Raw genomic sequence first — 13,821 nt, forward strand, 5'->3', positions numbered from 1 at the left:
TCTTCCAACAACTGCTCACACTGTCAAGGCAATACACCAGACAATTATATCCACGCTCTTTGGTTCTGTCCACCAGTGCAAAAGTTTTGGCGCGAGATATGTGAAGACTTATCAAAGTGTCTGAAATGTAAAATGACAGTGTGAGCAGTTGTTGGAAATTCCTCCCCTTTAGTGTGCTTGCTGGGAAAACTGGATGAGGTCACTACAGAAACGAATACAGTCCACGTGGTTTTTACTGCCCTATGCATCGCCAAGAAAACAGTCCTCATGAACTGGAAAAATAAAAATAATCTTAATTCTAACCAATATAGAAACCTGGGTGGGCGGGTGGGTACACGGGGGCTCAGCCCTGGCGCAGGGGGCCTCTTGTACATCGGCCTAACTGGGGGGCTCTTCAACTGGCGGGGAGGTTGTTCCATCCTTGCAGGAGTCCACTCTGCAGGTGGGGGAGAGACATAGGAGAGGTGGAGAATAAACTTAACCTGGGTGTCTGTTGTCTTGTGCAGTCTGGGAGACGATTGAATGTTGGGGTGGGTACAGTTTCCTCTGCGGTGGGGTGGGGTGGGCTGCCCCGGGTCCTGTGGGGCTTGGCAGTGCTACCGTAGGCCCCGGTCTGGATGGACCTGGGCTCCCTTGCCTTGGTGGGTACCAGAGGACGGGGGTGCCTACTGGGGTCAGCGGGGGAGCCGGCCCTAGGGAGGGGCATCCTCCCCTCCCTCCTTTTCCTCCCCATCCCCGGCTACCTCCCTCTTCCCGCTCCACCACATTCACCCACACAGGTAGAGCCTTGGGGTGCGGGTGTGTCACAAGGTTGCAGGGGAGACATCCCCCCCCCCGTCCCCTTCTGGCCACCTGTGCGTCAATTTTATCTCACAACTTAGACATCCACATTACTCACACTCTCATAACACACACATACATATAGGGCCTTGAGGGTGGGCACGTTAACGGCGTCCGGTGGACGGTCTGTGTACTCAAACCTACCTCTGGCGCCGGTGCCCACCTCTCAATTTTAAATCCATGTAGACATTGAGGGTTCTCAGGAGGGGCCCGTGCCAACACCTGCTGCTCTCTGGCAGCAGCACCATGCTCTCCCTTGTTTTAAATGCACTTTAGAACAACACGCAGCAACACTACACATGAGCGGGAGGAGGGAGGTATGGGGTCTTCACACCCCCCCGTTCTCTGCTAGCCATCGGGGCGGGGGGGCTGGGAGGAGATGTTGGCTGTCCGATTGGCCTCCCTGCTGCTGCGGAGCCTGGGACGGTCTGCTTGCCTCCACCCCGGGGGGAAGGGTAACATCTCTTGGGTCTGGGTTCTGTTTCCCCCTCTGGGGGCAAGGGTACCTGGACCCGGGGTATAGAGTATGTTTGGGGAGTGTGATTGTGTGTACATGACCATTTATGTCAATCCTTACGTTGGGTGAATGCTGAGTGTTTGTATATGTGTGCATGAGGGTGGGAATGCATGTTTGTGTCTGTGTGTGCCTGTTTGTCTGTGTCTATATGTCAGGTCGGGTCTTAGACTCCACCTCTCTGGGAACTCCCAGGCCCTCCAACGGCCTGTCTCCCCTCACCACACTCCCTGCCGGTGACTGATGCCCTCAGGGGCCTGATATCCACTTACGAGGACATTATACTGCCACTGTTCTATCAAAATTTAAAACGAATGTCCTCATATGTGGCTCTCATTTTTCTCAGAAACAAAAATCAGGTAAAAAAATTAAATAAAATCTGGTAATTCTTTGTTTTTACATTCATCAGGTCCCAATCAGCCCAAATAGCAAAGAAAAATTAAAAATGCCATGAAAGAGTTCGGGTCTTCGGAGGTTAAAGTGCCACGGTGATTCTACCTGAGAAAGCATTAGCAGCATGATGCAGTTGTTTCTGTTCTGGACACAGTTTGCCCTGCATTGTGCTCATGTCCTTTTTAAAAAATAAAAGTAATGGGTGTATCCATGCTGCAGACCGCGCCACTATATTCTACCTCTTGCACAAGAATTGAAATAAGCTGGTTGTAGCGTGAGTGCAAGTGGAATCGATAGAAAATCAAAGTAACAATTCCAGAGGAATTAAACTACTGGGAACTACTTGACTTCCATCCCTATATCCAAGGGATGCTGGGGAAATCAGGTCACAATGAACCATATTCAGCACCTCCATTGCTGAGGCTTCTAGAAGGAGCTGTGGCTGCAAGGTGGTTAGTGCATGAATTTCTCCGAACCAGATGGGTGACACTGATTCTGATTCTGTGACTCTTTCTTTAGCCAATAAGCTAAAGAAAGAGTCATGTTCAGTCTTGTCTAGCCTGTGGAACTACAGATGTAGCTGAAGGGTACCACCACACCAGAATGTATTCTGATTGGTAGCTGAAGAAAAAACTTGTGTGTTGGAAGAGTTTGATGAAGTCATGGAGAAAGACTTTCGGTCTTCCTTGAAGTGATTCTATCAAACTGTCAGATGGGATTCAGAATTTGTAAGCGGTGCTCTATTCACAAGGTGTATACTGGGAGTGGGGCACTGCTGACCTCAAATGAAGCCGTAATCGGACGATGGAAAGATATTTCCAGGAACTCCTCAATACCAGTGAAACTGAAGCAGAGTCTTGGCATGAGGGGGACGAATCGCCCATCAGGTCATGGTGAAGAGAGAGCTGAGCATAAATGTGAAGCTGACAATTTACAGTCAAACTACGTCCCTACTGTCACAGATGGTCAGAAGCGCTGGGTAGTGACAGAAAAAATAAGATCACAGACACAAGCGGTGGAAATGGGCTTTCTTCGATAGGTGGGTGATCTGTCTCTTAGAGATAGGGTGAGGAGTTTAGCCATCTAAATGGAAACCTTAAGGGATCTCAATACTGCATAATCATATTTCAACTAGAGGTGGGAAATGAATTTTAATTGCGATTATTTAATTTGAAAAAAGTAATGTGTAAAAAAAAAAAGCATTTAATTGCACTTTGCATTTCATGCAAAGGGGAACTTTTGTCAGTGCACGATTTCCTGCTATACCGATTACACTGATGCACATATCAGAGCTATAAAGAATCAGAAGAAAGTGGTTTGCTAGGACTGATCGGAGGCAAATTTCACTTCAAAAGACTACTGGAAGACTAATGGATTGCTCTGGACTGTAGACCACTATAAGTGGTAGAAGATAGGGGATTAGAAAATGTGCTACAGTTAGCGTAAGGTGAACCAACTTTCCAACTGCCGTGCTAAAAGACTATTTCAAGTCAAATCCAACACCTTTATGACACTGAAAAGCAAAATTTGATGCATTACAAACAGCCCTGCTAATATGGAGGTGGAGCAGGGCATCTCCTAATTGGAAGGTTGGTAGGTTAATCCACGGCTGCTCCAGCCTCCAGACGGCATGCCTTTTTTTTTTTTTGGTCTTTGGCTCTCGGAGGAGGTGGACGCATCTTTCATCCTCTCCTTCTCCTTATCTTCCCTGCTGCTGCTTCTATGTCCTTGTCTGGTCTTGTCTGACTCTAACCCTGAGAGACCTTCTCATTCTCGCTCTGGTTCTCTAAAACCTAAAGAAGAACTATGGATTTGATCAACTGGTCCCTTAATGCAATTGACACCCTCTTCTCAACGAGAAGCCTAAGATCAGGAGCCTGAGTGCCCTGGAGGGACGTTCCCTGCTAGATACACGATGGACGGGTGGCAGAAGTGGCGCGTCGTGTGCCTAGCGGGACTGTCTATTGAGGACATTGAAGACATCTACCTATTCGGCTAATGGGGCTCTTGCTGATTGGAGCTGGCTTGGCCCTGCATGGTGTATCGGAAATGGAAGAAAATGGTGACTGCCACCTTGATCGAAATGTGGGAAGAGCTGTGAGTACTCAGACTGTTCCTACTGAATATAATATGGGAAAGATCTTGGAGGAGCCCCGGAGACCATTGACAGACGATAAGAACAACTGTAAAATTGATGCAGTCTGTTCGCTCTAAAACAACATATCCATCAGCTACCTCCCCACCCTGACGGCGCCAGCTGGATGCTCTTGAAGGCTGACGCGACGAGAACAACAACAATTCGGGGCGAAAGGACACTTTCTCAGGCTAAACTCAGGACACACATACTGACACGCCCTCACCATCATCCCCGCCTTCCCCGAATCCAACGCCTCCTCACATGCTTGCCTCCCATCTGATGTGGACAGCGGTCCAGCTGGAAGCGCAATCACAAGATTGCAGAGTCCCAGATGCAGCTGTGCACATTGGCATACTCCCCCATGTTGCTTGTCTTGTGTTTTTATGGTGTTATGATGTGATGATACTTGTGCTTCTTATGTGATGGAGTTTTTGTCTTCTCCTCATGCTGACTGCCTTTAAGGATCAGTATGAGCAGAAATTCTTTTTTTCTCCTGATCTGACCTTTTGTTTTACACATTTAGTTGTTTTTCGTTTTGCTACCTAGCCTGACCTGTCTCCCCATTGTGAATTTGTGTTTTATATGTACGGTCGGAAAGGTTTGTCATATCAGTTGCAGGCAACTGCAACCGACAAATAAATGCATTTATCCAATCTAATCCTAAGTGTCTTTGAGCAAGTTAATTAACCCCAAGTCTGATGTATTCATTGTGAATGCGTGTCAATGTTAGAAAAGACTCTAACAGTCAGGTTTAGAGTGCAGTCAGATGGATGAATGTTGTATTAAGTTCTTTGAGTGCTCGAGCAGAGTTGGAAACAGCACATTTTCCATTTAAAGACCTGTATAAGGCTAAATATATGAACACCATATGCATTTTCTCCTAGCATTTATAAAGCACCAGCTTTATAAAGAAACGTCTCCAACAAACATAATTTATCTTTATGGATGATTTACAAGCCTAAAAGCTCAAGTGATCATGAGAATATCATACGACAAAGCATCAGTCTCTGTGAGCAAAGCAGAGCACTTAGTAGATGCATTGTTTTATAGTTCTTTGCTAAGCACATCACATTTGAGCCTTTAGAAATCTGTTTTACTGCTCGGACTCTTTACTATGTCAGCACCATAGTAACGCGGTTTGATTATACCGCGAACAATAAACACATTAAAGGAACACTTCTTAATCAGAATGTAGCATCAAGTTAGTTAAACTACTGGGATATTGGTCTGGGTGGTTAAGTAGCAGAGTTAATCAGTTTCTGTTGCTTTGGTGTTCGTGACATTAACAACAGGTGCAAAAACTCAACACAGGAGTGGTTTGACAGACAGAGACACTGACACTGACTGTGTCCTCAGCTCTGTCAGGAGACAGTTACAGAGCCATCAGCAGGAAGCGTATCTGCCACATCCCAACAAAATGACTTCCAGCAGGCCACAGGTGTGAATGCCGTGGACTAACAGAACCAGACTTCATTAGGGAGGCACCAAGGTTCACCATGAACACATGTTCAGATGTGAAAGAGTCTGAACTAATGAGTAACATTTTGAGCTGGTCCAGTAAAACTTTGGCAAAGTGGAGTAGCACTCTGCATCATTTTTATCACTCCGAATTTTGGTGCGTCTTTGAACTCAGCCCTCTGTAGGCTAATCATTTTAATTTCATCAAACAATGTGACATCCTTTCATTCCTAACACCATGTCTGCACAGTTATAGTCCATGACTTTTTTTCCCCATTGAAATCGGATATGTTTCCAAAATGTTCCTTTAATTTTTAGACAGTGTACTCCCCCAGAGAACAGTTTAAAACAGAGTTTTGATGGCTTTTCAAAATTGCACACAAAGACAGATCGGGACAAGAGACAGCAGGAGCGAGGTGGAAAGAGTTTGTACCTGTAACTTTAGTAAGCTGAAGCCAATCATTAAAGAATCTCATATTGTAATGAGGAGGTAATTAAAGACAAAAGAAAAAACCACCCAACCTGTTTACATCCTCTTCCCTCGGAAAGTGCGGAGAGAGGGGTGAATAACTCTCAGGGGAAGCCACGGGCAGGTCGGACTTGTAATGCAGAGAGCCGGTGTTGACGGGGGAAGAGACGTGATTTTTCATGGCAGGAGAAAAAGCTGCAGCACAACACAGCAAACAACAGAGTAACAGATGACTAAACAGAGAAGATGAGAAACTAACATCTGGAAGACAGTTGTACTGTGTACATCACGAATCTTATGAACTAAACAGCAACATATTCGACTGAGTAAAGCTTGCTGCAGTCTGGTTCTCCATATTCTATTGATACATAACTACAGACTAATCTAGTTCATAGCAACTGCATAACAATCTATTCCATAAGACTTACACTGCATGTTATCAGGAGGCCCATAGGGATCTGATAGATACACACTGGTGGGTTTCCCCACCTTTAAAGTGACCACATCAGACGTGTTCTTCAAAATGCCCACAGCCTCTTCATGAGAAACGTCCTCCAGACTGTAGTGGTTCACCTGTGCAGACAGATATACGGGTTCAGAGGCGACCTTTTCTTCTTATTGCTCGTTTCTAAAGAGTCCAACAAGCTCCCTGCGTCCGTGAGAGTGGATTATGACAGATGGTCTTCGGATGAGAACACACCCGCAGAGAGGTAATTTAATTAGGGGGTGATTAAGCAAGACAGATGCCCTCCTAGAGAGACGGCTTGTTGTTAAGCAGGTTGCTTTCACAGAGAGTGGCAGACACGTCTCACTACAGTATGACGGCTGCCTGGTTAATGAAATGATGAAATAATGACTCCCATTATGACTCCCACTGCATACTGCGTAAGGCTGACTTCTAACTAAAATTAACTTGGTTGTATATTTTCACTAACCAGTCAAGCTTCTGCTTAAATCGACATGTTTCCATTTTGGATGTTGAACTCTGTATTTTAAGCCAGGAAATGTTTGTGCAAAGTTTTGTCCTTTTTAGTATATGAAATTATTTAAAGATTTAATCTGTAATGGCTGCTATTATCTTGACAAGTATTTATTATTTGGCGTGCTGCGGGGAAACGCCTGTTCTAACGACCGGTGACTATTTTAAACCTAAAGCAACAAAAACATATTGCAGTATCAGTGTGTAATAATAGAGTAAATACACTGGTTCTTATGTAGCACTTTTCTACTCTATGTGAGTATTTGAAGCTCTTCACACAAGCTGCCATTCACAATCACACAAGCATATCTAGCATTCACAGAAATTCATACAAATGCAATGGAAAGCAACTTGAGGGCAGTATCTTCTCCACGGCACACAGACTGGAGCAGGCAGGGATCGAACCACCAACCTTCCAATTAGCAGATGAGCCTTAGTGTTGGTTATTCAAACTGTGTTTATTTGGCACAGTTCTCCAAAAGCTGATGCTGCTCATCTGGACAGCTGGTAACTGTGCAGGGGCGGGTCTAGCAAAGTGTTGCCAGGGGGCCAGGTAGGGCATTAACAGGGAGAGGGGGGCACAAAGAAATACTTTCTTATTCTCATTTAAAATGTCTCGCTTTTAAAAAATAATTATCTGAATCTTACAACAAACGATTGATAGATTGATGCATATATACCATCAGAACAGTGAACATCACTGTCACAACAGTGTTTGTTTTCATTCAAAGGCTTTATGATTTTTGCTATAATGGTCAAAACGCCCGGGCCAATTTTCTGTCCCAGTCCAGCCCTGTATGCAGCTCATCTGCAGTCTGGTGTTACCTACATCTTCCTATTCGGGAGGCAGAATTTCCGAGTTCTGAGTACAATCGAAAGCACCACGACTGCAGTTTTTGTGTTGGATGTAAAAAGTGCACATGACGCTGTGACGTAGGCTAGAATCATGGCAGCAGTCAATGACGGTCCAGGCGTGGGATTTCTCTCGTGGAAATATGCACATTATCTTTTCCTTTCTATTGGTAGGTGGCACAGTGCACTTGTGGCAAGTAAGCAAGCTAGAAGACTGGCAAAGTTATGGAAGCAACACATTAACAAGAGAATTCTGAGTAAAACAGGACCGCTCACATCGACCAAGTGTGTCTACTTTTGGAGCTGTGTCTTAATTCCACCTACTTCACATACAAGGGTCAGTTTCACAGGCAGAAACATGGGTGTGCCATGGGCTCCCCAGTTTCACCCATTGTGGCCAATTTGTACATGGAAGAAGTGGAAAAGAGGGCTTTGCTATCCTACCCTGGAACACCACCAAGTCATTAGTTCAGATATGTGGATGACACCTGGGTGAAAATCAAATCTCAGGACGTTTCACATTTCACGGATCACATTAACTCGGTGGACCGACACATCAGATTCACCAGGGAGGATATGAACAGTGGCAGGTTAGCCTTCTTAGACTGTGAGATTTCCATCAGTAATGGGGGACATCTAAAAGCTGACATGTACCGTAAACCTACACACACGGATCAGTATCTAAGGTTTGACTCTCATCATCCACTGGAGCACAAACTGGGCGTCATCAGGACGCTACCACACAGAGCGAACACCATCCCCACTGACACAGCAGCCAGGGAGGCAGAAGAACATCAAGAAGGCCCTGAGTAAATGTGGTTATCCCAGCTGGACTTTTGTCAAAGCTGGGAAGGCTCCTAAAGAAAGCTCCAGCAGATCCAGGAGAGAAGGACAACCGCTGCCCACCTGTAGTGATCCCGTACGTGTCAGGAGTATCGGAGCAGCTGAGACGCATTTTTTCTAAACACCGGGTCTCTGTGGCTTTTAAACCCCAAAACACGCTGCGCCAAAAACTGGTCCACCCCAAGGATCGGGTCCCCGACATAAACAGAGTAACATAGTGTACGCTGTTAAGTGCAGGAGGAGTGCCAGGATTTATACATCGGGGAAACCAAACAACCTCTGGCTAAGAGGACGGCACAACACAGAAGAGCCACCTCGTCAGGCCAGGACTCTGCAGCCTGTTTACACCTACAGGCCAGTGGACACTGTTTCAATGATGAGGATGTAACATCCTGGACAGGGAGGAACGCTGGTTTGAGGGCGGAGTCAAGGAGGCCATTTACGTGAAAAGGGAAAGACCATCTCTGAATGGAGGAGGAGCCTAAGGGTACATCTGTCACCATCTTACACTGCTGTGATTGCAGCCATTCACCAACTCTCTGTGAATGGTACTCATGGGCTTTGATCAGTAACCACTGATGATCAATGTTCATGAGAATTTGCATAATTAAGATTAAGGAACTGACCTCCCAGCCCATTGTTCCTTCAGTGGGCTGGTTTCAGTCATTATGCAAATGTCCTGTTTATAAGATTGAAACCTGCAGTCAGCTGAGACTGAAGACGTCACCTGATGATGACGAAACGTTTCTCCCACTGAAAACGTCCTGATGAACAGAATCAACTTTTGGAGATGTTCTTACCTGGATAAGTGAGTGTGAAGACATTTTGCACAGTTCTTAACCAAAACGTCTCCTCCACCAGATTTTCAATGTAATGTAACACTTTGCATTTAATAGAAATGAAAATAAAAATCTTTTTATGTTTAAATATTAATATGTTGGGGGATTTTTTCAATATATTTTTATGGATTTTATAATTGAGCAGTATACAACAATCACCTTCCAAAGAACACAATAGAAGGTGGACGGCAAGTCAACGAGGTGGTAATACAGCACACATAAATGTTAAGACAGAGCACATTTCACTTAAGTTTATCCATCAGGCTAATGACTGGTTGCCAAATCTTATAAAACACTCTCTCTCGGTTAGACAAGGTAAACCTGATTTTCTCCAGGTGGAGTACATTTCCAAATTCTCTCAACCACATTTCAAAGGTAGGAAGTTTATCAGACTTCCAGCTTTCTAGCCACAAGTGTGGTCATTGACACAACCTGCGTCTCTGCCTTGTCCCTTGCCCATCCCGGTTCAGACACCCCAAATAATGCTGCAAAGGGGAACATGGGAACTCCCTGCCAAAGGCTTTGGTCAGAAAATCAAACAAATGATTCCAAAAAAGTTAGTTTTTGGCATTGAAAGAAACGGTGAGATAAAGTTCCTCGATCACTTGAACACTTAAGACTGGCTGAAACGCTCTTATATATTTTTTCCACTTTAGTGGGAGAAAAATGCAACCTATACACAACCTTAAATTGGATCAGACTATGTCTAGCATTTATAGAACTACAATATATATTCTTAATGGAAGAATGCCAAATATCCTTGGGCAAGATACTAACCCCATGTTTGCCTACTGGTGGTGGTCAGAGGGCCCGGTGGCGCCTGTGTCCGGCAGCCTCGCCTCTGTCAGTGCGCCCCAGGGCAGCTGTGGCTACAATGTAGCTGCCATCGCCAGTGTGTGAATGTGTGTGTGAATGGGTGGATGTAGTGTAAAGCGCTTTGGGGTCCTATGGACTAGAAAAGCGCTATACAAATGCAGGCCATTACCATTTAATGCACTCTTGCCAAAGATCATCAGAAACATCCACCCCCAGTTCTTCCTGCCACTGCTCCCTAAAAGTATCAGATGAAGGACTGTATATATCCAGTAAGGCCCTGAAAAAGCGAGACACAGCACCTGTAGTGTAGGGCTCAACTGACACGAAGCTGTCAAACACTGAGTTTCGAGGAATCAAATTGTATTGTGGAATAGATGCTTTGATGAAATGTCTCAACTGTAAAAATCTGAAAAAATGTGAATTAGGAAGATAAAATTTCACCCTCAATTGCTGAAAAGATGGAAAATGTCCATCAATATAAATATCTTTGAGAGAACAAATCCCTCTTCCCTGCCATGTCACAAACGTGATGTCCTCCAGCCCAGGTCTGAAGGCATGATTGTTACATATTGGAGCATCCAGATACATTTTAGGAGCCTTTACTGTGCCCAATATGTTGTTTTTAGTATGATGCTCTCTTGAAACAGAAAGATGAGTAGCTGTGAGTAGCTAGCACTGCCTCGTCTCAGCATGTTTTTCTAGATCAGCTGGGATAAAAACTCAGTTTTCCTTGTTAATTAGTGGGGAAAGTTATGAGTGGGAATTTTTTGTCTAAGGCTGACTTAAATGACGTTGAGGGTGATGTTTTTGAACTGAAATAGCTGGTCCCTGCTGCTGCTCCCGCTCTCAGTGTGGCTAAGGTCCAACCATTCCCTGCACCCGTAGCAGTTCCTTGGGTGAGGGTGGCTAGGATTCAACCGGTCCCAGTTCCTCCTTCCAGGGTGTTTCAGACCCAGCACTCTTCTGCACCCCTACTTGTTCTTAGGGTTGGAGTAGCTGGTGTCCTTTAGTTTCTACACCTGTCCCAGTTCTCATTTGTAATGTTCACAAATGCTGTGATGGGCTCTGAAACCTGACTAAAACGCTTTAAACAAACCATTCCTCTGCAGATGATAAGTAGGCTGTTTCACAACTTTCAAGAGAAAAAGGAAGATTGAGATTGTTTATAATTAGTTAAGAAAGCTGGATCAAATGATGGCATTTAAGTAACAGTTTAACTACTGCTCTTAGGCCTGTGTAGCCAATTAATAGATATTACAGTATGGAACATGGTATCGAAAGTAGCTGTGCACAATGTCGTGTCAGTGAAATGGTTATGACAATTTTTTTCTCTAATGGTTAAAAATTTATGGTAAATGGACTGATTCTTATATAGCGCTTTTCTACTCTTCCGGAGCACTCAAAGCACTTTTTACAACATGACACATTCACACAAGCATACAGGATACTTGGTATGCAGACCTGAGGAACCAGTTCCAACCACTAACCTTCCAATCAGCAGATGACCTGCTCTACAGCCACCCCACAAACTTACAGCATCTGGTAATCCTAGGCAGTCTCCCATCCAAGTACTAACCAAGCCCAACCCTGCTCAGCTTCTGAGTTCATACGAGAGCGGGCGTGCTCGGGGTGGTATGACTGTAAGCGCACCACTCTGACGTTTTGTCACCCTGGCTACAGTACTGAAGAGAAACCTGGGGTTGTTGATTAATGAATAGTAAGATGGTTTAGCTTTACAGGCTTTTTTACGGAGCAGCAAACTATTTTTACAAGCTAAACGATGATCTTATAAATTAAGATCATCATTTCCTCTACAGCCTACATTTATGTGCTTTAAGGTGTGCATTTGAGAATTATACCAGGGAGTCAAATATTCCTTTGACTTTTAGTTCAGGTAGCTGCTCTGCACTGTGTTGACACATGATAACAGTGGATTAATTATGTCCTTGTATTAAACTTACATGCTTAATCCATTATTATAAATTCAAATGTTAATAAGAGATGATTAGACAAAAGATGGGTTTCAAGAAAATACTGCTAAATGTTCAGTTTCTATGCCATACGTCAGAACAAGATCTACAGTATGAAAGTGGTGGGTGGTAGGTCGGCCTAGCATGGTAAATGGTAAATGGTAAAATGACTCACTGACAGCAGTCTTGCGTCTGGCAGAAAGATGGCCGGAAAAAAATCCCAAATGATCGTGATCGGCGATCATGATTGAGCACTTGGTGAAATCAAATAGAAGAAAAACAAGGATTCAACAGCTCAACCTGTGAAAGAGTGGTTCTGGGAACATGAGACATCATTTTCACACACGGATTGGCCACCACAGAGTCCAGAGCTCAACCTCCTTGAGAATCTTTGGGAAGCGCTGGAGAAGGCTTTGCGCAATGGTCAGACTCTACCATCATCAATGCTAGATCTTGGTGAAAAATTAATGCAACACTGGATGGAAATAAATTTTGAGACATTGCAAGACCTTATTGATTCAATGCCAAAGCGAATGCGTGCCATAATCAAAGCTAAACGCAGTCCAATGAAATATTAGAGTGTGTGACCTTTTTTGGTGGCGACTGGCAGTGTATAGCAGTGTGTAAAGATAGTCTCGATATGATTGAGACTGTGTGGTTACTTTGTAACCGTGGTTCTCTGAGTGAAAGACTTCAGCTCTCTCCAGATTCAGGCCGCTCGGAGACGCGTTCCGATCAAACCATCAACGGTTTCATGTTTGCTCAGCTGTTTTATACGTGGCCAGGCTAACTAGAGTGTCTTAAAGAAGTATTCACACGGCATGACCAAGGGGGTCATTCCCCTTATATATCGATTATGTAACGGAGTGGAGCAATACTCTCACACAGAGAAGGTTATAAGGTAACTGTACATTCTCTGACATCTAGCCTCTATTACTTGATGAAGTTTATACCACTGTGATTTTTACTGTACAGTCATGCTTAAGTATTTTCTATATCATCTTTCTGTGTTTAAAGAGAGCATCAAACTAAAAACAACATATTACTATTTAAGCAAAAACGATCTTTATTAAATGGTATTAAAAGTGTTAAATCACATTGGAAATCTGGTGGAGGAGATGCTATACTGAAGAACTGTGCCAAATAAAGAACATTTTAAACACAGGTTGAATAATCAGCAGAGTTAAACAGTCCATAAAAAGTGGGCTAGAATTACAGTTTGATAGGGTCCGAGTGTCTTGGGGCAGAAAAACACAAACACATACAAACAGCAGTTTGGGTTGTCAAGTGTTGCCTTACCACTGGTAAATAGATTACAAATAACACCACACAATGCTCTGCAGCTGATATTGTCACTAAGACATTTTTAGATCCACAGGGAATTAACAGGGGTTAAGAAGCCACACCTCTCATACGGGCTTTTCAGTGAGCTTCATTAAAGCTCGTATACATCCAGAACTGTCATACACGTGTGTGCAATGTGGGCCTTACACGTGATGTTCATGCTGTTTCTCACCATTAATAATCTGTCTCCAACTTGCAGCCGGCCATCCCTTTGTGCCGCCCCACCATGAATAATTTTAGTTACATATATGCTGTTGTCACCAGGGATATGCTGGTTTCCCACTCCACCTGCAATACTGAAACCAAGGCCTGTGTGTGTGTGTGTGTGTGTGTGTGTGTGTGTGTGTGTGTGTGTGTGTGTGTGTGT

At 44.2% G+C, this 13,821-nt stretch overlaps 1 protein-coding gene across 9 annotated transcripts in view; it reads right to left on the minus strand.

Moving 5' to 3' along the window:
- The window catches only part of LOC102212831 (disks large homolog 2-like), a 177,107-nt gene that overhangs the window by 49,086 nt on the left and 114,200 nt on the right, over window positions 1-13,821 (minus strand). For all 9 annotated transcript variants that reach the window (XM_013912744.1, XM_013912743.1, XM_013912741.1 and 6 more), the window contains 3 exons: window positions 13,627-13,763; window positions 6,240-6,384; window positions 5,865-6,006 (listed from right to left, as the gene is read on the minus strand). In XM_013912744.1, the coding sequence (XP_013768198.1) occupies window positions 5,865-6,006; window positions 6,240-6,384; window positions 13,627-13,763 (424 nt within the window). The remainder of the gene's footprint in view (window positions 1-5,864; window positions 6,007-6,239; window positions 6,385-13,626; window positions 13,764-13,821) is intronic.

This window comes from Pundamilia nyererei, unplaced genomic scaffold, assembly GCF_000239375.1.
Source record: "Pundamilia nyererei isolate P.nyererei 1_Seehausen unplaced genomic scaffold, PunNye1.0 scaffold00099, whole genome shotgun sequence".
NCBI classification, from domain to species: Eukaryota; Metazoa; Chordata; class Actinopteri; order Cichliformes; family Cichlidae; genus Pundamilia; species Pundamilia nyererei.